This window comes from Erythrolamprus reginae, chromosome 3, assembly GCF_031021105.1.
Source record: "Erythrolamprus reginae isolate rEryReg1 chromosome 3, rEryReg1.hap1, whole genome shotgun sequence".
NCBI lineage: Eukaryota > Metazoa > Chordata > Lepidosauria > Squamata > Dipsadidae > Erythrolamprus > Erythrolamprus reginae.
In genome coordinates, this window is record NC_091952.1 from 86086200 (window position 1) to 86108777 (window position 22578).

The 22578-nt window shown below is 35.6% G+C and overlaps 2 protein-coding genes across 5 annotated transcripts in view; one reads left to right on the forward strand and one right to left on the reverse strand.

Annotated features, from left to right (window-relative positions):
- The window catches only part of MIER1 (MIER1 transcriptional regulator), a 67124-nt gene extending 45394 nt beyond the window's left edge, over positions 1–21730 (forward strand). For 2 of the 3 annotated variants that reach the window (XM_070746120.1, XM_070746121.1), the window contains 9 exons: positions 6621–6741; positions 8549–8613; positions 9656–9728; positions 11689–11840; positions 13036–13117; positions 13867–13961; positions 15791–15918; positions 17826–17965; positions 18726–21730. In XM_070746120.1, the coding sequence (XP_070602221.1) occupies positions 6621–6741; positions 8549–8613; positions 9656–9728; positions 11689–11840; positions 13036–13117; positions 13867–13961; positions 15791–15918; positions 17826–17965; positions 18726–19039 (1170 nt within the window). In that variant the 3' untranslated portion in view covers positions 19040–21730. The remainder of the gene's footprint in view (positions 1–6620; positions 6742–8548; positions 8614–9655; positions 9729–11688; positions 11841–13035; positions 13118–13866; positions 13962–15790; positions 15919–17825; positions 17966–18725) is intronic. The other variant, XM_070746122.1, reaches the window with a different exon arrangement.
- SLC35D1 (solute carrier family 35 member D1) overlaps positions 1–22578 on the reverse strand; it is a 64374-nt gene that overhangs the window by 1757 nt on the left and 40039 nt on the right. Inside the window, exon 12 of one of the 2 annotated variants that reach the window (XM_070746126.1) lies at positions 3547–3616. In XM_070746126.1, coding sequence (XP_070602227.1) covers positions 3559–3616 — 58 coding nt within the window. In that variant the 3' untranslated portion in view covers positions 3547–3558. Of the gene's footprint in view, positions 1–3546; positions 3617–9593; positions 9705–22578 lie in introns of those variants that run through there. The other variant, XM_070746124.1, reaches the window with a different exon arrangement.

Genomic DNA, 22578 nt, shown 5'->3' on the forward strand with positions numbered 1-22578 from the left:
AGCGCCAATTTTACAGCAAGTTGCAAGGCAAATGGCTATATAAAACCAATTGGCATGCTCCAGACAAGAATCAACCTGGGGCCTCTAGCCAAGTGGTGTCTGAATCCTTGCATAGTTCCTGTGGCTCCAAGGCCATGGAGAGGATAGAGCAGCACAGGGGCAAGGTCCTGAACAGGCTTTGTACCCAGGCTGTGGATCTCAATCCCTCACCCCTCTATGATCAGGGCTCTTCTTCCATCCTCATGACCATCGGGGAAGTAGTTGTCCCTAGACAATCTGACACTATATAGGGGCAATACAGACATTTGGGGATCAGCTGGATTCCCAAGATCTAATCTGCCTCCAGCCTCTAAAATCTCCTTGAGCTCCGGGTTCCAGTCCTGCCATCAACATCTGGGACCTCTTTTGCAGGGGCCTCAGAACCATTGGACCCTGCAAACCTGTAGATACTGATGGTGGCAGTGGTGCAACAGGGCTTGTCCGCATCCCTGCACTCTTGGGGCAGGTCCGCATCACTATACTCCCAGAGGTTGCTCCTCAGGCCTGGTGTCAGTGGCCAACAACATAGCCCTGACCTCTACTCCAATGGATCAGTTGATGACAATCAGGAACCCTTCATGGACCTAGACCAGGGTGACTATGAACTGTCAGAGGATGAAGATATGCCACAGGGAGAACAGGTCTCTTTGGCCCTCTTTCCTCTGGGCCTCTTCAAGTCATTACTCTACAAGGGCTATTTGGCCATTGGTTTCAACAACCCTGCTCCTTCCACTGCTAATTCGGCATCTCAGCCCCTTGACTCATTGTTTGCTGGACATCATTCCACTCCCCAGCTATTCTCAGACAACGTCCAATGATAATGGTTGGTCCCGGTGTCAGGGCCAATGTCATCTTCAGCTGACAACAAGCACTTCAATGTAGCCCCAGAGTTGGCTTCTCTTCTATATATGCCTGCAGTTGATGTTTCAGTTGTTGCCCTACATGCACCGACTACTATGCTGAGTGAATCGGAGAAGGTATTATGGCCTGAAGACAAAAGAACTGAATAGGCTCTCATCAAGGCTCACCAGGCCACTGCCTGGGCAGTCCGGGCATTTTCATCAGCCTCTTTTTGCATGCTCTTCCTTGATTTGGCAATGATTTATCCTGGCATCCAATCTGTGGGTGCAGCAGGACATAAGTAAAGTTTTTGTGGCCACTCAATTTGCGGCAGATGCCACCCTCTATGTGTCCCATTTTGCCCCCAAGGCAATAGCAGCCTGGGTGGTAGTGAGACTCATGCATTGTCTTCACCAGTGGCCAGTGGACACCTACCACAAGTGGTGTTTGTCCTCAGCTTCCTTCCAGGGTCAGAATTTCTTTGGAGAGGTTCTGGATACAATTCTAATGGAGACCCAGGACAGGATAAATATTCTGCCATCTTTATCTCGGAAGGGCAATTTATGCCAGTATCCCTATTCCCAGCAGCTCTTTTAGTTTCCTGACCAGGGATTCAGCTTCTCCCAGCCCCAAGGTTAGTATGGATGTAGGCAGCACCAGCCTCAAGATACATCTGTAAGGGGGAAGCAGTTCAAGTGAGGTTTCAGAGGAGGGGGAGGAGGTCACCCCTTCCGCTGCTCCCGATAGTGTCCCCTTGGATCCTCCTATAGGGGGTCATCTGGCCCTCGTCTCCACAGTGTTGGAACAAACCGTCCAGGATAGATGGGTACTTGAGATGGTCAGTCAGGGTCTCTCTCTGGAATTTCTCTCCATTCCCCCGTGGTTCTTCATTAGATGCACTATTTCCAAAATTCCATCTAAGAAAACTTACGGATTCAGCTGTCCAACACCTGCTGGATATTCAAGCCATCCATCAGATACCCCAGACCCAGCTGAGCTAGGGATTCTATTCAGTTCTTTTTGTCATCCCAAAATCCTTGGAGGGATGGAGGGCAATTCTCGATCTTAAGTATCTGAACCAATATATTAAATATAGATGGTTCAAGATGCATTCCTTGCAGTCTATCCTGGGTGTATACAACAAGATGATTATCTTGCCTCCCTGAACCTGACTGAAGCCTACCTGCACATACTCATTAACCAGTTCTCACAGCTGCTGTGACTCAACTCAGGTCCTTAGCCATATGTGTACAGTGTTACCTGGATTATATTTTGGTACAAGTGTCTACTGAGCACTTTGTGGTGTGTCATCTCCAGGTACCACTTTAACTCTCCAACAGCATGGAGTTTCCACCAATTTGGACAAGAGTCATCCTCTTCTACTTCCCTGCTTCACCTGGGAGCCATTATAGATTCCTTAGTGTAGGGTTTCCCTCTCTCAGGAGAGACAGGACAGCATTAATATTCTTGTTGCTCAGGTCCAACGCAAGCGCAAGGTCTTCCTAGCTCTCATGTCCACTCTCCTGGGGAAAATTATTTCATGCATTGCTATCACCACTTGGGCTTACCTATACTCTAGGGATCTCCATTAGTTCCTTTTGCCCTTCCAGAAAGTGGGTCACAGCATCTCAAGGTCCTGGTCCTTCTGGACGTTCACCACTGCCTCTCCTTCTCCCTCTACTCATAGAGTGGCAATGCCTGCGGCCCGAGCAACCCAGGTGTCCTTAGAGGTGGTGTGTTGCGCGGCTACCTGGGCATCACCTTTTCAGTTTATCAGCCATTACAAGATTGACTCGTACACATCGGTGGATGCAGCCTTCAGCTGGAGGGTTTTGCAGAAGGTCCACGAGGATTCCCACTGAATCAGGCTTGTACTATCCCACCTAGGGGATGTTTGGCTTTGGTATGTCCCATCATGAATTCTGGCTCCATCGACGATGGAGAAGGAACATAGGTCTTACCTGATATGCCTCTTCTCACAGGGAAGAGACAGCATTCAGCCCTGCCCATGAGCAGTCCATTCCTGGATGCTCCTCATTTGTTGGACTGGCACCTTTCCCTTGCCGGGTTGCTTAGCATTGAGGTCTCCGTATTATTGACAGTTTCTAGAAAGTGGAACCTATTTATTATTGACTGTATCTAGTAGCGTCGAGTCTGCTTTTTCAGATCCATCAAAGCTGGGTCCTAGGAGAGCAGATACTGCTAAAAGTAACAGATTCGCTCCTTATTCTGAGTGGGCGAGGATAACCCATCCTTGAATGCTGGCTCAGGTTCATTTCATCTCCTTGGTCTAACAAACAAATCATTATCGGTTTTTCTTTATGCAAATAATATGGTCATCCTCTTCCTGATACATGATCCTTACAACTAGGTCTCAAGTTACAGCCATTTGTCACTGTTCAAAGTTACAATGGCACAGGGGAAAAAATCACTTTAGACTGTTTTTCACACGACTCTTGCAGCATCTCCAGGGTCATGTGATCAAAGTCAGGTGCCTGAAACTGATTTCATATTTATGATTGGGTCATGTGATAACCTTTTACGACAATTGACAAACAAAGTCAATAGGGAAGCAGATTCATATAACAACCATTTTGCTAATTTAACTACTGCATTAATTCACTTAGCAGTTGAGGCAAGGAAGATAATAAAATGGGACAAACTCACTTAACAACTGTCTCACATAATAATGGAAATTTTGGGCTCACTTGTGGTTGTACGTTGTGGACTACCTATACTGTAAGGAAGAAAAAATAGAAAATAATTGTAGTAGAACAAATGTAGTCAAAATCACAAAACAGTACATACTAATCTTTCATAAATAGAAAATCAAATGCAATCAGTTTGAACAGATACTTACAGCTATTAAGAGAACTGAATGACAATTCCTAAATATTGAAAAGTGTAAAATAGGAAACTATTTCATCTTGTGCACAAAAATCTAATCATTAAATTTGTCAAGCACTATGAAAATAATCACATTCCTTTTGGAATCACAGTTTTCAGGGCCAAAGTTCACTTTGGCACACAGATTTATGTCTATAAAGATGAAAAATAATTGAAGGTAATTCAGTACAAGTCTTAAGAGTAATTCTTCACTCACTGCGTTTCAGTGCAGGTTGATGCTAGAACTAGGTTGCACTATAGTGAAAGCCCACATGAGGTTTTACTGATTAAAACACTAGTTAAAATTAATTTTGAGGGAGAAAAATATCCCAATTACTATACACTGAATCTAAACCTGACTACTCATTAAATAAAAAGCACATAACTTCAACCTGCTGCGGAATCTCACTTCACTGGAATCTGGGAGGCCATTAATAAGAAATCATGCTTTGTGTTCTTGATCTAGGGATCTGCTACAATAGAAGCAAAATTTCCTATAACACTGGCCTGTGGAATAGGATTTATCTATTCTTTTAAATATTTATATATTTTCTATGCCCCTCAAAGAACATAAAAACAGAAACATAGAAAATTGATGGCAGAAAAAGACCTCATGGTCCATCTAGTCTGCCCTTATACTATTTCTTGTATTTTATCTTAGGATGGATATGTTTATCACAGGCTTGTTTAAATTCAGTTACAGTGGGTTTACCAACCACGTTGTCTGCTAGAAATTTGTTCCAAACATCTACTACTCTTTCAGTCAAATATTTTCTCACGTTGCTTCTGATCTTTCCCCCAACTAACCTCAGATTGTGCCCCCTTGTTCTTGTGTTCACTTTCCTATTAAAAACACTTCCCTCCTGAAAATTATTTAACCCTTTAACATATTTAAATATTTCGATCATGTCCCCCCTTTCCCTTAACCCCTTCAGACTCTACAGATTGAGTTCATTAAGTCTTTCTTGATAAGTTTTATGCTTAAGACCTTCTACCATTTTTGTAGCCCGTCATTGGACCCGTTCAATTTTATCAAGAGTTTGAACATATATTCTTGCTAGCTTTTGGTCTTTCCATCAAGGTTGTAGATGGGAGGTAGAAATGGCACTTTGTATTAATGTCTTTATTAACTGCTTCAACTGTGCCATAAAAGAAACACTTTTTTCTGTTAGCTGAAAAATTCTTAGAAATCTTTTAAAAGGTTAAAATAAAAAAGCACTCTTCCATCACGATCACTGTAATTAAACTGTAGAATTACTTTCCCTATAGATCTTTCCATGTCAAAAGATAATTGGCTGTGTTTTTCTCTTATTTTGATTTATTTGTATTTGTATTTATTAGATTTGTATGCCGCCCCTCTCCGAAGACTCGGGGAGGCTAACAACAATAAAAAAGACAATGTGAACAAATCTAATATTAAAAATAAAAAAGACAATGTGAACAAATCCAATATTAAAAATAATCTAAAAACCCCCCAATTTAAAGAACCAATCATACATACAAGCATACCATGTAGGGTGTACTATATACATAGAATGTTGGTGTATGGCAGTGATGGCAAACCTATGGCATGCTGTGCCACAGGTGGTACATGGAGCCATATCTGCCAGCACACAAACTGTTGACTTAGCTCAGCTCCAGCACGCATGTGTGTGCCAGCCAGCTGATTTTTTTTGCACACATGGAGGCTCTGGGAGGGCGTTTTTGGCCTCTGAAGGGCCTCGGGTGGCAGGAATGAGCATTTTCACCCTCCCAAGGCTCTAGGGAAGCCTCTGGAGCCTGGAGAGGGCAAAGCACCGGATCTACCAGGCCCACCTGAAGTCGGGGAATGGGGAGTGGGGGCAATCGTGCGTACATGCATGGGTGGCAGGGCAGCCTTGAGTTATGGGTGTGGGCACCCCAGCATGAGCAATAGCATAGAAATTGCAGAGAAGTCTTTCATCCCCCTATTTTTTTCACATGAGACAGGATTGTGTACGAGATTATGCAGATAGGAATCAATTACAGTACTTTCACTGAAAATTTTACCTAAGAATAATTTATGCTTTTGTTTTGCTTTGTTTTGATTTCATCCCCTTTTTTGGAGTGTAATTTTTAACTGGTATATAATGCCTGTGCAAATCTCTCACATTTTGGCAAATACGTTACATATATACAGGGATATTTTTCAGCTAGACTTAGCAACTCTAAATTAATAAGGGAGGAAGCTTTCAACCCTATGTTTGTCTACCCACAAACACATATGCGTGGGATTGAATGTGCATATAAATCTGTGCATGTATATTCAATCTGTTGTCTCTTCATTTGGCGAAATAATAATTTTTTAAGGAAATTATTTCTGTCCTGGTTAATTTTTTTTAATATCTTGGGAGCAGGTAATCACGTTTATAAATAATATTAAAGCTATCCAATTAAATATGAACATAAAATTAGTTATCCTTATCTTGGTCTTATCTTTTATGATATAAAAGGATGAAACCGAAATATTTCCTGTGAATATTTACTAGGCAGCTTCTATTTTTAGTTTTAAGATGCTTCTTTTCTAAAAAAAAGTTTTTTATTCACAAATAGAAAAACAATAAAATTAAAAAAGAACAATAAACAACTATTTCAAAAATATACTTAGAAGAAAGAAAAGAAAGGACGGGGAGGAAGAAAAAAGGGGGGAAACATGGCAAGATGCTTCTTAAGATATACTGATTTTGGTGTTTTAATGGGTATCTTTGGTCTGCTTTATTTGCTGTATTCATCATTTAATTGGACCTTTGCTTTATTTATTTTGCTGCATTACTTTGTTAGAGGTCAAGTAAAGTTAATAAAAAGAATTGATTTATCTTTGTGACATTGTTTCTAAGGAGGAGACCATCAAGGATTCATCAGGTCAAGAGGATGAGACTCAGTCTTCAAATGGTGATCCAGTTTCATCTGTAGTACCAGAAATAATTCGCCCGCGTCGTTGTAAATACTTTGATACAAGTATGTATTTTTAAAATCAGTTTTCAAGCATTTAGTGCATGGAGTTTGTACAAATATTTGGGCATTCTCATGTGCAGGAAATGAACATCAGGAGAGCTAGAACCATTGCAACAATGAAATAAGGAATTTTGAATCAGGTTTATACTTGCAGCACTTACTTTTATGTATAGAAATTTGCACAAATTTAATAAGAAGACAAAGGCAGTAGAATTTTTTTCCTCTATAGTTGAAATCTTCTGGATGTATGGAAAGAGTCTCTCTTCTCAGTTCACTAATATTTTAAAAGCATCTGCAAGGAGAATTTTTTTGTGTGTGGATAGAGAATGTTTATGAACTTCAGAGCTTTTATCAACTGCTGGTTGGAGACAGTAAAAACTTTCTGTACAAACAAAAGATTGCCTTTTCCTTTCTCATAGAGAAAGACAGATAGTAGTTGCTGTTTGTCTTTACAGTGAAGGATAAATTGTGTGGGGAGTGGAAGAATGATGATCTCTAAAGTCTTGTCTCTTGATATCATTGGATCTACTGAGGAGCATGCTAGAAGGTATTTTCTCTGTAAAGATCATGCTGGTTGGTGTTAAAACTTCTGAATTCTGTATTTGAATCTTAAGATCTACTGCCCTACTTTCTAATACATTTCTGAGAAGAGCATAACCTGCACAGCTATGTGTAAAAACATAATCCAGGTATATATAGCACATACGCTGCTATTACTGCATCCAAGTGAGAAAATCCTCTATTCATGAAGAGAGAATTTCTAACTGCTGGATATCTTTCTCTTGTTTGCTAGTGAGATAAGTTCTGAGCACTGTCACGCTGAATATTGAAGGGTGGGAAAAGAGGAAGGGGGTCTTGAAGAGAGGTAAAAGTGGCTGGCTGATTTGTTAAACCAGAGATTTTCCATTTCTGACGTTCATAGCTAATATTTGGAAAACTGGCTAGAGAAATAGAGGCTTAACTGATGTTATTGCTGACCCAATCATTGCTCTAATATTTACAGTTGTCTATATAAATGCTAAGAATTTTAACTAACTTTTGTTCCATTACTGTCTGTTTTTTGCTTAGCTTATTTCTAATTACATATAAGTGTGTATGAGCAGAAATGCTCTTAACATAAAGTTAGTTCCCAAAAATGCAGCAAAATCATTTTATATGCTTTCAAAACTAACATACGACATGATAATTTTTAATCCATGAATGTCCGCTTTAAAATGTCATTTGTATTTGCCCTTTGTGTATAAAATTTGTGGGATGATTAAATGATTATTTTAAAATGAATTGCTTAACTAATATATTCTGAAACATTTGTATACATCCTTCTAATGTATATTCCTGAAAGAATATAGTTAACTTTTAGTTATGTGAACCTTTCTCCCGATTCTTTATATGAAGAACCATTTCTATTTTTTTAAAGTATTGCATGCTAAGACTTGCCTTTGACAAAAACTTGCTTTATATTTTAATACTATGTTTTTTGAACATTCAAGATATAGTTTGATATATTGTTCAATATATCAGATCTTTAACAGTGCTATTTACCTAAAATAAATATAATAGAATGTACATTTTTCAATATTTTTCAAAATCGGAAACCTCCTAACTTACTGTAGTTCAGAGTATTATGAGTCAGAAGATACCAACCACAATTAGTCACACAGAGTTTGTTGTGACATCACAGTTCAATATTAATTAACCAACCAGATATGGGACTTGAAAAATCTCTCTGTAGAAAATAGTTTGGAAAAAAATGTAAATTCATGATAGCTATCCCTATGTAAGTGAAAGTTGTTAATTTTTTAAAATATAGATAGTGAAATAGAAGAGGAATCTGAAGAAGACGAATACTATATTCCTTCAGAAGACTGGAAAAAAGTAAATATGAGCTTTATGATAAACTATATCAACATAATATGACTATTGTAGAAATTAATTTGTGGGAAAAATCATTCCTAACATTATGAATATTCAAAACTCCTTCTTACAAAGCTAGTCCCGACTCAAGGAGCCTTTACACTTAAGCTATCTGAAGATTAAATTTAAAGGATCTCACAGTACTTTGTCAGAAGACCTGAAGCATGTAGCTATAGTTTATTTTTAAAGTTCTAAATCTGACTTAAAATCATTGTTGAAATATTGTTAGTTAAAATGTATTGAGCATCTCAGAGGACTTGGTTAATACAGCAAGGTTTTGGAAGGGAGGATTGGAAAAAAATGTTTTTGTTAGTCACATCTGCAATTTTATTATGTTTCATTGGAATTTCCTCCCCTTTCCCCCTTCTTTATCCAAATGATTGTCATTGGGGGGGAATAATCTCATTGTTGTGTCTGCCTGATAAAACTAGGAGTCAGGTTGAAAATCTTCTTCTGACTCAGTTTTGATTTTAATCTGATATTCAAGGCTAACAGTTTGATTTTGCAGATGAGCTGTATCATTTATTACCTAAGTGTACTTGCTTCATTCTCATACAAAATGTTAAGACTTCCAGAATCTTTTCTTATTCATGAACAAAGGAAATCTTAAATGTATATGTAAGTAATCTGCTTTGCCAATTTCCTAACTTGACACAATCTGGAGTTGTGCTTTACAGTTGCTGGAAACTCTCTGCATTTGGCAATAGCAAGTCCAGAATTTTGATTGAAAGTTAACTAGTTTTTTGTTTCTGAATTCCTGAGTTATTTAGCCACTCAAGTTAGGAGCTACAGTACTTGGCAATTTTTGAGTAAAATGCAGTAGAATCTGACATTTTTATTGGCAAATTTGGCTACTATTAAGCCCATGTATTTTTTAACATTACATAAAGAAGACAATATATGAACAAATATTTCATACTCTTAAAATGTTTTCATTGCAATTGGTATTTGACTGTCTTTCTAATTATATGATTACAGATTATTTATACTTTTTTCTAAACAGGAAATTATGGTGGGCTCCATGTATCAAGCTGAAATTCCAGTTGGTATATCTAAATATAAAGAAAATGAGAAAGGTAAAGTAACTGACAATTCATTTTTATTAAGGTTGCAATTAAGAATAAGGTACATGATACAAAGAATATATAGGGAAGCTTTACATTTATTCATACTGAGGAAATATACAGAGGTAGCTGGCTTTGAGAACCATTTTAAACAAATTGGTTTGTGTGCCTTGGTGTGTTTCTAAAGCTTTTAAATTAGTGTTATCACTGAAATCACTTTGATTTTTTTAAAAGTATGGTTAAACGAACTGGCTTAGATATACAGATATACACATACACATGCAAGAACAAGGGATGATGCAAGCGGTGTGCCGCAAGAGTCTGTTCTGGGTCCTATTCTTTTTAATATGTTTGTGAGTGACATAGGGGAAGGTTTTACTGAAAGAGGTAGTAGATGCTTGGAACAAACTTCCAGCAGACGTAATTGGTAAAACCACAGTAACTGAATTTATACATGCCTGGAATAAACATAAATCCATCCTAAAATAAAAGTACAGGAAATAGTATAAGGGCAGACTAGATGGACCATGAGGTCTTTTTCTGCCGTCAATCTTCTATGTTTCTATGTAAACCCCTGTGCATGGTCTCTCTACCACTTACAAAACTGGATTTCCCATTATCAGGTGCAGGACTTTCCATTGCATCTCCCATGTATGTAACTTCAAAATTCCTAACAACCTACGAATTACAGATCAATAAGAATATTTCAAGCTGCCTGAATTACAGGAGCTATAATAGTAAAAGCATTTTTCAGAAATTGTAGCTGTAGTGCTTTGGAGATTGCTTATTGGTTGAGTAACTCCACTTCCTGGCAGTTAGAAATTTGGTACTGTATATATTACAGTGAGATAGATATAATTTCAATTAATTCAAAACATTGGTTCTGCCTCATTCAATGATTAATTAGCTGGATAACTAATATCTTTATTCTGTTATTTGTGATATTTATAGAGGATTTTGTATTATGAACTGTACTATTTCATGTTAGGATAAAATGATGTGTTCAGAAATATTTCCTATAGTTTAGAGCCAGTTTGGTCTAATGGTTAAGGCACCAGCTAGAAAACAGGAAATCATGAGTTCAAGTCTAACTTAGCTAACCATCTGGATAATTTTAGGCCAATCACTCTCTTTTAGCCCAATCCACTTCACAGGGTTGTTGGTGTGTGGAAAACATATTGTGTGTATTTGCCACTTTTATTTGTAAAAATAATAAAGCCAGAATATAAATATATACAGAAAATATGTAATTAATTTGTTTCTCTTTTGCTTTGTGTGGTTTTTTCTCTTTTCCTTTTATATGTCAGATCATAGATGTCAGATTTAGTAACAGCAGGTATATATAACTTTAGAACAGTTATATAATTTTAGAACAGTTTCTGTTAGGAAGCAAGGATCAGGATTTATTTATTGATTGATTTGATTTGTATGCCGCCCCTCTCCGTAGACTCGGGGCGGCTCACAACAACAATAAAACAATATACAACAAATCTAATAATTTAAAAGTCACTAAAAACCCCTTATTAAAAAGCAAAAACATACACAGAAACATGCCATGCATAAACTGTATAGGCCCGGGGAAGATGTCTCAATTCCCCCATGTCTGACGGCAGAGATGGGTTTTAAGGAGTTTATGAAAGGCAATTATATTCCCCAAAAGATTTTTAACATTCAAGTATTACTGTTTCCTTATATGTATATTTAACAATAATTACTATGTAATGTAATGTTAGAAATCTAGTTCCGCTTACTTGGAACTGGGTGAAATAAGTAAAGTGGTAAACAGTAAGGTAAACATATGAGGCACTTTTCAGAAGCTCTTTGCTTTTCCTTCTTTGATTCAGGTCTCCTGTTTTTCATTAATATTTTTTTAAAAAAATAAGAGTATTATGAGTCGTTTACAAAGAATGCAAAGAATTATCTGATCTTTAAGTATTGTTACAAAACATGTAATAACTGTCTTTAATTTTAGTATATGAAAATGATGATCAATTGCTATGGAATCCAGATTACTTGACTGAAGATAAAGTGATTGAATTCCTTAATGAAGCCTCCAGACGGACAGGTGATGAAAGAGGAATTGATGCAATTCCTGAAGGATCCCACATTAAAGATAATGAACAGGTAAAATACATAGAAATCTTCATTTGCCAACAGAGTTCTTCCACTGGCTAAACAGGAGTTGGTTTTTAGCAGCAATCCTCCTCCCCGTTTTATTACCTACATTATTATTATTTTCTCTTGTCCAGTATGAGCTGTTCAGAACACTGGAAGAAGATTGTGTGGACAATAAAAAGAGACAGAAAATCAGGGAAGAATGGTTTATTTTTCCATCAGCAGAGGCATTTTTATCAGGCCACTCTTTGAGGATGTTCCTATCAAAAGAATAATACAGTGATACCTTGTCTTACAAACTTAATTGGTTCTGGGACGAGGTTCTTAAGGTGAAAAGTTTGTAAGACGAAACAATGTTTCCCATAGGAATCAATGGAAAAGCGATTAATGCGTGCAAGCCCAAAATTCACCCCTTTTGCCAGCCAAAGTGCCCGTTTTTGCGCTGCTGGGATTCCCCTGAGGTTCCCCTCTATGGGAAACCCCACCTCCGGACTTCTGTGCTTTTGCAATACTGCAGGGGAATCCCAGCAGGGGAATTGTAGCATCGCAAAAACAAGTGCTTCGCTGACAACGGAAGTCTGGAGGTAGGGTTTCCCAGTGAAGGGAGCATCAGTGAAATCGCAGCATCGCAAAAACACCAAAGTCCTCGAAACCCCACCTCCGGACCTCTGTGTTTTTGCGATGCTGTGATTTCACTGAGGCTCCCCTCGCTGGGAAACCCCACCTCTGGACTTCCGTTGCCAGGAAAGCACACGTTTTTGCACTGCTGGGATTCCCCTGCAGCATCACAAAAACACGGAAGTCCAGAGGTGGGGTTTCCCATGGAGGGGAGCCTCAGGGGAATCCCAGCAGTGCAAAAACGGGTGCATCGCTGGCAATGGAAGTCCGGAGGCGGGGCCTCCCAGTGGCGGCGGTGGGTTTGTAAGGTGAAAATAGTTTGTAAGAAGAGGCAAAAAAATCTTAAACCCCGGGTTTGTATCTCAAAAAGTTTGTATGACGAGGCGTTTGTACGACGAGGTATCACTGTATGCTGTATCCAATCCATAACATTCTTTGAATATCTTGAAGAGGTTATTCAGAATTTTTATATTAGCTATAGAAAAACCCAGAGATCATAGTTCATATTGCTCGAGCTCCATCATCTTTAACATTAGAATTTTAAAATTGAAACCTGAGATGACGATTTGGACTTCTTCTTTTGCAGGCTTTGTATGAATTAGTGAAATGTAATTTTGATACAGATGAAGCATTAAGAAGATTGAGATTTAATGTAAAAGCAGCTCGGGGTATGTATGATTTTTTTAAAAAAATGTGTTTCACTATTGTGAATATCTACATCATTTTTCAAATTTGTTTCTTACATTTACATGTGCACACACAGCAACAGTGATTTTCATACTTATTTCAGTTGAATATTTTATTCTCTTAACCTTCGGCTCTGGTATACACATATATTACAGTAACCATATTTTCCTTCTGGTAGATATGGAGAAAGAGAGTTCATCTGAAGATGGGGTGGTGGAGGAGGTGGGACGGGAAGAGGACAGGGAGGACCTAATTCATAGCACATCTTTTGCTGTGGAGGTATTTCCATACTACCTTGGTTATCTTGAAAACTAGTACAGCATAAAAAAAGATAATGATGGCAAATCATGGCACTGTATTTTCACAGTGCAACGATTTCTGTAAAAGTGTATGAATGTGAAGAACTATGAAGAAAAGATTTTGTCTGCTTTGAAAATGAAAAGGGAATAGCTGGATTCTGCTTTCTAAACCAATTGACCCCCCAACCCTATCATAGGAAATAAGTTAGGCAGGATGAAGATGCTTACAATATGAAGTATTTGCTCATCTTCCCCATGTACTATTTTAAATACGTTATAAGGAGCTTCCATGTTTCCAGTTACCATTATCTAAATAAAATGGTCTTGTATCAAACATGAGATCATTTTTAATACTTAAGAATTCATTCATATACTTCCTTCTTTGACTTGTAGTTTCTTATTAATTTGTGTATTGTATTATTTTAATTCAGAGGAGCTGTCTGTTTGGACAGAAGAAGAATGTAGAAATTTTGAACAAGGTTTGAAGGCTTACGGAAAGGATTTTCACTTAATCCAAGCAAACAAGGTTAGTAACTTATATAATGATGAAAGCATTAAGTGCAAAAATGTAATGTGGAAGATTTCAATTGTCTTTCTCTCAACATGGAGTTAGAAGAGGCTCAATAGGTCATGGCCACTGCGGTAACGACAGAGATGATTCATGTTACTGAAGGCTGGGGAGCTTGAATATAGAATACCTATTTTATCTGTAAGCCTAAAATTGCCCTTCCAGCGATCTCAGTTTGGAAAGTTAATTTGAATGAAATCACATTTTTACTGTAATGAAGGCAATACAGGTAGACCTCAACCTACAACCATTCATTTACTAAATTCAAAGTTACAACAGCACTGGAAAAAGTGACTTCTGACTATTTTCACAATGACCATTGCAGCATTATTATGGTTATGGTTCATATTTATGACGGTTGCAGTGTACCAAGGTCATGTGATCACCTTCCGCGACCTTCTGACAAGCAAAGTCAATGGGGAAGACAGATTCACTTAAAACCACGGTACTAACTTAACAACTGCAGTGATTCACTTAATAACTTTGGCAAGAAAAGTAAAGTGGGGCAAAATTCACTTAACTGTCTTGCTTAGCAATGGAAATTTTGAGTTCAATTGTGCTCGTAAGTCGAGGACAACTTGTGTTATTGCTTAGTTTTACTCTAACGTGGCACTTAAAGAATATTTTTAGCTTTGACCTCATGAGACCTCAGTATGACAAATGCAGTTATAGAATGTTATGATCCTTTCACAGATTAAATTTTCGTTGCACATATTAACAGTGATTATTACTGAAACCAATGGCTATCACTTATCCATCATTGAGTTTGACCAAGTTACCACATAATCACTTTCTATCCTTCTTAAACAAAGGATCTTGTTAACTTTAACCGTGCTTAAGTTTAGGGCTAAGTTAGAGGCTTGGCATTACCATGTGACAACCTTGGAGAAGCTGTTAAACCCCATTTCACTCATAGGATCCTAAAAGTATTACTTAAAGCAGACAGAGGCATTATGGAGAAATTCCAATGGCTTATCTTGGAAGTACTGCTGTCAAATCACTGGCTCTAATATGGTCAATGTATCAGGACATTTAATATTGATTCAATTTCTCAAAACCCTTTTGTTTATATTCTGCAAACATTGTTAACACAATTTGATTGCAGTTCTAGTGGCTTATGCAATTATGGCACTAATTCTATTGGGTTATACAGTAGTTCATTAAGATAATGTTCCTTTGATTGTACAGAATTCTGCTAGTCTCTTTATAAGCCTTTGCATCCCAGAAAGGCATCCAGTATTTCCTAAGCGGTTACCACTTTCAAATTAGCTTCCTGCTTACAGTCCATTGTTGTCAATTAGCTAAAATGTTGAGTTCTTCTTCCTCCCCATACCTTTCTTAGCTACTAAAAAAAAATCATGATTTTCTGTAATGTTATTTCACTACATCTACTCCAGGACAGTGGAATTCTTCTGCTGCAAACTCAACAAGATTTTTTTCTTTAACAGAAGATGTAGTTTTTTGTTCACTTTAAAAAAAACTGATTATTTTGATTATTGTATTATAATCCTACTATTTTATTCTAGCATTATTTAAGCAAGTGAATATGTAGGCAAGATTAAAATACCGGCATGATGTTGACGGTGGTGAGGGCGATATGCCAAGCATTACAAAGTCAAAAAGCATATGAGTTGTAAAAAAATAAGAGCAATTTGTTGTCTACTGGCTTTCTATGGGCAGCACGTTGATGAAAATGTTCCATATTGAATATTCCCTTTCCTATAGATATATTCTTTAATATAAATTTTGTATTAAAGCAGATTATATTCTTGGTGTATAATAAACAGGTACGAACAAGATCTGTCGGAGAGTGTGTAGCATTTTACTACATGTGGAAAAAATCAGAACGATATGACTTTTTTGCTCAGCAGACAAGATTTGGTAAAAAGAAGTACAATCTCCATCCGGGTGTAACGTAAGTCGTTGATTACATGTTAATTTCCTCATTTTGCACTGCACTAAAATATATTTTTTTTTTAAATGACAGCTTTTTTAATTAATTAAAAATGAGAGTGTTTATTTATAGTCATCAATCTGAATACCATTTTTGTATTACATTAGAATATTATGTTGTCTTCTCAAAAGTACTGATGCTATTATTGAAACTACAACTTTATCTTTTATTTCCAAGATCCAGTTTATACTGCATGGGGGAATTGAAATTTTCCCCTCCCCTCTAGGCTTATAGAATTTATACATGGTATGCTTCTATGTATGATTGGTTCTTTAAATTGGGGTTTTTTAGATTATTTTTAATATTAGATTTGTTTACATTGTCTTTTTTATTGTTGTTAGCCACCCCAAATCTTCGGAGAGGGGCGGCATACAAATCTAATAAATAAATAAATACATCTCATTTTCCCACAAATATGATCAATATGATCAATAGTATAACTGATAGGAATATCAGTTTAGAAAAATATAGGAAAAGCAGTCGAATGAGAATTTTAAGTGAGATTCCTCTGATCTGAATCTAGAATTACATTCACCGTCTCTCTCTCTGTTGTAAAAACATTATGCAATGGGAGGAGCTTGCTAAGTATGCTGGATACCTTAAGAATTCTGTGCACATCTCGGCAATAAATAGCCCCAAGTCACCTAATAATTTAAAAAAAACTTATACAATAGACAACAAATAAAAAAATCATAAAAATAGTTTTAAAACTCTAGCAGCATTACATAGAAAAGTTACTTTAGACAAGCCTTTGTTGTACTGTTTACTGATAATAAATCTCCATTCAAAATTTAAAATGGATTATTCTCTGACTTAAATGGACATTTTCTACTAAGGTATATATTAGAATGATGCCTTAGGATTACTGGTCATTTAAAAACCTTAGTTATGAGTTAGGGCTGGCAACCTCATCACTAAGTGACATGGTTGTTAAGCAAGGTATCATGATCGCAATAGGCTTACGATGTCACTTCATTTATAGTTATATGAAGCACTCATGTTCGCACCACATGACCAAAATTTGATAGCTTCTCTATTGAGTTTATTAGTCAGAAGTCAACTGTGAGGTTTGCAGATGGAGATCATCTGACTGCAAGATACTACAAGTCATAAATATGAAGAGTGATTATAAAAGACAGATGATAAAAGTTATCTTTTTAGCGCCTCTTTAATTTTGAACAATGACTAGGGTAGTCATTAAGTGAGGGCTACCTCCCTTCTCTAGTGGTGTGAGCAAGAAATAGCAATCGTAAACATGAAAGCTTATAATAATCTGTAAACAAATTAATTGTTGAATTTATTACGGTTTTACTGTATTATTTTTCTTTTTTTAAAAAAAGTTTATTTTAAAAATACACAAACATATACAGTATCATTACAGTGTTGTTACAAATATACATATATAATCATTTCAAAAAGAAAAAAGAAACAGAAAAAAGAAAAACACACAGTTAAAAACAAGAGAGATATCCCTATTCTCTCTTCGCTATCTTATTTTTACTAATATCTTGCCATATTTTATGCGGTTATCCATATCCTATTATATATATATTTAAGATCGTACAGTTTTGGTGTATTATTTTTTCTTCTTACATATTTATTGCATTTGAGCTTATTATCTTAATTATGATAACAGAACTTACTTAGATCATCTATAACACTATATTATTTTTCTGGTTTTGTTTTAATATAATATGATTTAATATAGGTGCAAAACAGGCAAATTTGTCTTCTTCAATAATAATAATGGTTTTAAAATTGTGGCTTAGCATTAGGTGAATGGCAATAGTTCAATGTAAGACTGTATCACATGGAAACATTAAAGCAAAGCATATTTGAAGACCAAATTTCTTGATTTTTTTTAAAAGGGACTACATGGATCGTCTTTTAGATGAAAGTGAAAGTGCAGCATCCAGCAGAGCTCCTAGTCCTCCTCCTACAACTTCCAATAGTAGCACCAGCCATTCGGAAAGAGAGGACAGCACAACCAGCAATAGTAATCAAAATGGTAGGTAAAATATCTTCTTCCTTAATGGTGCATTATTTAAGCCAACAAAGTAGATTTTTGCAAATAATTATTCTTCTGTACATTTTCCCATTTTGGTCATTTTTTAAAAGACGGAAGCTATTCAATTCTGAAAAAATGTATTTGCTCATGTAGTCTGCAGATTCTTAATTATAGGGCTATCTTAAATATTTTATTTATTTGTCTGTCGTTTTCATATCCTATCTTTCTCAAAGAACTCAGTATGGTGCTCCTACCTCTTGTTTTCACCTGAACTCCTCTGTTGTAGAGCAATTTGGATTGAGAGAGGAAGATTGGCCACTCCTCCCCTTGAAACTTCTAGCACTCAGAATTAATTTAAAACTCTGCTTTCCCAGCCCTACTGTAACATCTCAGTGCAGTTCTCGAGATGTCTGAAATAATAATATTGATTAAATAAAAGCAGGAGAACATACAAACCAGATGGTAAGCATTATTTTAATGCAAAGAAAATGACACACTATGTATGAGTGACATACTAGAAAAATGGTTGATGACATCATGTCCCGAACAAAATTTGATTTTAGTTTGGGACATGATGTCATCAACCACTTTTGTAGTGTGTCACTCATAGTGTTTAAAAGTTAAATACTTACAAATTGGCCAAGTATGTATTCTGTATATTTGATAATGTCATTTCCTTGTTTTATGGTTTGTTTTTTTGACTTGCTTTTTAAAGAAAGTAGTTCTATCTTTTCTGTTTTATATTCTCTTTTCTTTCTAGGTGTATCTACTAATGGGCCAAGTGAGTTATCAAATAAAGATGATGTGAAAATTGAAGGACTGCACATAAATGGACCAACAACTGGCAAAAAAATGCATCTTGTAGATTTCGATACAAATGGTTATGAGCCTGAAAACCTTTCCAATCATTCTAAACTTCCTCATTCAAATGCAAGACATGATCTTGAAGATACGAATGAAAGGCCTATAAAAAGGAGAAGAATCAACAGCAGTGACAAAGAGTGTACAGCTTCTTCTGAAATTTTCCAAGAAACAGTAGCCCATGGAAATTTTGAAGACCAGGACACTGGGTGACTGAATACATTTCACTCAAATGATATTATGGGATGTCTGCATTTTCAGGGTTAATAGGTTCTCTTTACAGATTCAAATCCCATAAAATAATTTATGGAGATTTTAAAATATATTTTAATTGCTTCCTAATCCTAGCTATGGTTACCTTTTCAAATCCTGAAATGCAGATACAGCATGTGGGAGAGCCGGTTGCTATAGAATCGGTTGAGAGGTTGTTGCGGGTTTTTCTAGGCAAATTTATTTAGATGACTTCAGGGCACTAACCTGTTATGTGAATTATACTTTGAAAAATAACTTAAAATTCCCAAGGAGAATTGATAAAATGGGCGTGAAGAAAAGACGCAATATTGAACAGTTTAAGAAATGCCTGAAAATCCTGAAAGTTGCATGAGAATTCATTGATGTGTGTCTATGTGTGGACATACACACATACACACACACATATAAATGTGTATGTTTGTGTGTATATTTCAGATATATATGTAATATATATGTATATATATGTATGTGTAATATATGTAATACATATACATACATACATATATACATACATACATACACACACACACACATATATGAATGAATTATATTTAAAAAATAAACCAAGAGGTTTGTATGTAAAATTATTGACATCAGTGATGTCTTTCCATATTCTTATCTGGAAATAAGAAATACTTTCTGTATTTTTCCAGATTTTGTAGCCTTTGAAAGATTTTTACAATACTAAAAAGAAGTATGTAATTTTCATAACTTGTACAGTATGGTAAACTCTGAGAATTGATCTCCTGAGGATTTGTCAGCTTCACTTTATTTTGCTAAAGCTTTTTTTATTAATAAAGTCATGTTTCAGAAAGCAGTAGAAATTTTAAATATTTAAATTGCTTACCCAAATTACGAATATTAGAATTTTCAAATTTATCTTGGGACAAATAGTGACTTAAAAGTTATTAGATTAGCATGATGCTATGATTGCACAAGTGTTCTTGCTTTTATAATTATTTTTCAGATTTCCTTTTATGAGATAGTCTAAAAAAAATCAGCTAAAGGCTTTAATGTTTAACTCTTGTTAGTCAAGGTCATCCATTATTTTATCACCTATTTGTACATTTTGGGTGAGCATAGTAGAATTAGGAATTGAATCAATTAAATCTGGCCACCTTGATGAGGAATAAATGCTTAGCCTGTGTGCTGTGGGGCCTTATGGTCAATCCAACAAATCCATGGGTTAAGGGCTTCTGACGAAGTAGAAAAGTGTAGGTAGCGGTAGTTATGGCATGTATGTGTTATGCACGAATTTGAGGTACTGTAAGGGTAGTTAACTTTTTTTACATTTGAAACAAATCCTTGTCGGTCTGGGGATCGTTTCAGTAGTTACAATTCCCATATATAAAAGGATTTGGATTATGGCCATAATGAAGGTTTACAGAATCAATCACTCAATAACATATAAAATATTTGTTTTTTGTTGCCACATTGGCTTTATTAAATAAAGTTTAATTTTGTGCTTGTCTTGAGGCTTCCTTGAAATGTTACAACTATAGCTTCAAGTTGATCTCATTTAATGATTTGGAAAAATAGTATTTCATTTTAATTATGAAGTCCATTAGACTGTTAGATTGTCTCAACCCAATTTTGTTGTAGTTTCTCAGAATTTTTTTTTTTTTTTAGCCTTCTGCTTTCTCATGAAACATTTTGGATGAATTCCATGCTTTAACATAGGACTAGTATTTATTGTCTGTTGCTTACAAGCAGTATACATGTATAGATAAAATATTTAATCTTTTAAATTGTACTGCTTTAGGGAAAGTGCCATGGCTGACCAAACCCAGTTTTATTAATATGAAAATCCAAAGTTTTTGTAGCCTCGTATCAAAGATTATGTTTTAAAAAGTATATCAAAGCAAGGCAGTGCAATGCTTTTAGAAATCTTATTGCAACTTTGAAGGCCTATTTTCTGTTCCTTGTCTGTATTTTTGCAGGTTGGAAATACTTGCAAGACTGTTCATAGGAAAGTTTATAAATATATTGTTCTCAGGCTTGTAAGTAAAATATAGCACTGTGTACATTTTTCAGAAACTTTACTTTGGTCTTTAATCTTACCTTTGATGGTATGCCTAAGAAAATTCTGACATTCCATACTCAATATGTAATGCTCAGCTGTTTTTAAGTATTTAATTGTAATGTGCATCTCATTTATGCAGGTGTTTATACAATATTTTATTCATGTTCTTTAAAATGCAGCCACTATAACTTGATAAAGACATTGCACTATTAGTACTATTTAAAAACCTTGTAATTTAGCAACCAGTTCAAACAGCTTTTAGTGCAGTTTGGAAAAGATGAAACCTTTGCTTCCAAATTGGTTTGAAAAGTCAGTATAGCTTTGTATAGTGATTGTAATGTATATTTTAAGCACTATTGTGTCCTGATCCATAAAGTGCATTGTGTGCAGTCTGAATCAAACCTTCAACTCAACAGGCCTGACTGTTGGCTTTATAAAGGGTTTAAAGTGATATTTTGAAAGAAATCAAAAAAAAAATTGCAAATTAGTTTTTATACATTTTTCACATAGTAATTTTGCACTGTTGGTAATACCTGTGTCTCTTACCTAGCTCCCTGTCTGCAATTCTGGAAAAGCTTATTAAAGTATTTTTTTAAACAATTTGCTTATATAAATACAAATATTGAGTACTTATGAGTGGAATTTGTTTCTTTTAAGAGAATGTGAAAATGCTGCTTAATAATATGGGAGAGAATACTTGAATCATTCAATAGTTTTAGCAAACCTGTGCACTTGGAAAAATTATGTGCTTCACACTAGTTTCAAATTAAACTTCAGATATTTAGCAACAATAGGGTTTTTTTAAAAGAATTAGGAATAAACTGAGATGTATACATTCTTGCTGTGAAATTAGACCTGTAATATCTAAGTCTGAATATTTTTGTTGAGGGCATTTACCAATAAAATATAATCATTTCCTGACATACAACAGAATACAGAGCTCAATTAATTGTTGTAATAAAAGTGGAGATCACTATTAGAAGTATTGAGAAATTACTAGATAGAATTTGTTTTACAGATTTTTTTTTAGATTCATTCAAATCTTCAGTAAAGAAAAATGAAAACTTGTAGCTATGATTTAATAAACAAGAATTTGGTAAAGCCAGGATTTTATAAAGCTATATTCATATAAGTACAAATTTAAAAATTATAGTGCCTGGAGTTAATAAGATGTTAGGAAATTATAAAAGAGAATCAAACAAATGCTATTTTATGACCATTTGCATGGAAAAATCAGTGAAATGCTAAACTATGTCATGTTTCTATTTTATATAATGTGTGTGTGTGTTATATAAAATAGAAACAGGAAATAAAACAATTCTAAAGAATGACCTGTAATCTTCTGTTTGATGTCCTCCATTTGAATTACAGATATATACATCCCACAAACTAAATTGGTATGTGCCACTTCAAGGACTTTGTTATCTCTCTACTCTTCCTAAAAAAAATAGGTGTGATTTACAAATTGGCTGGATGT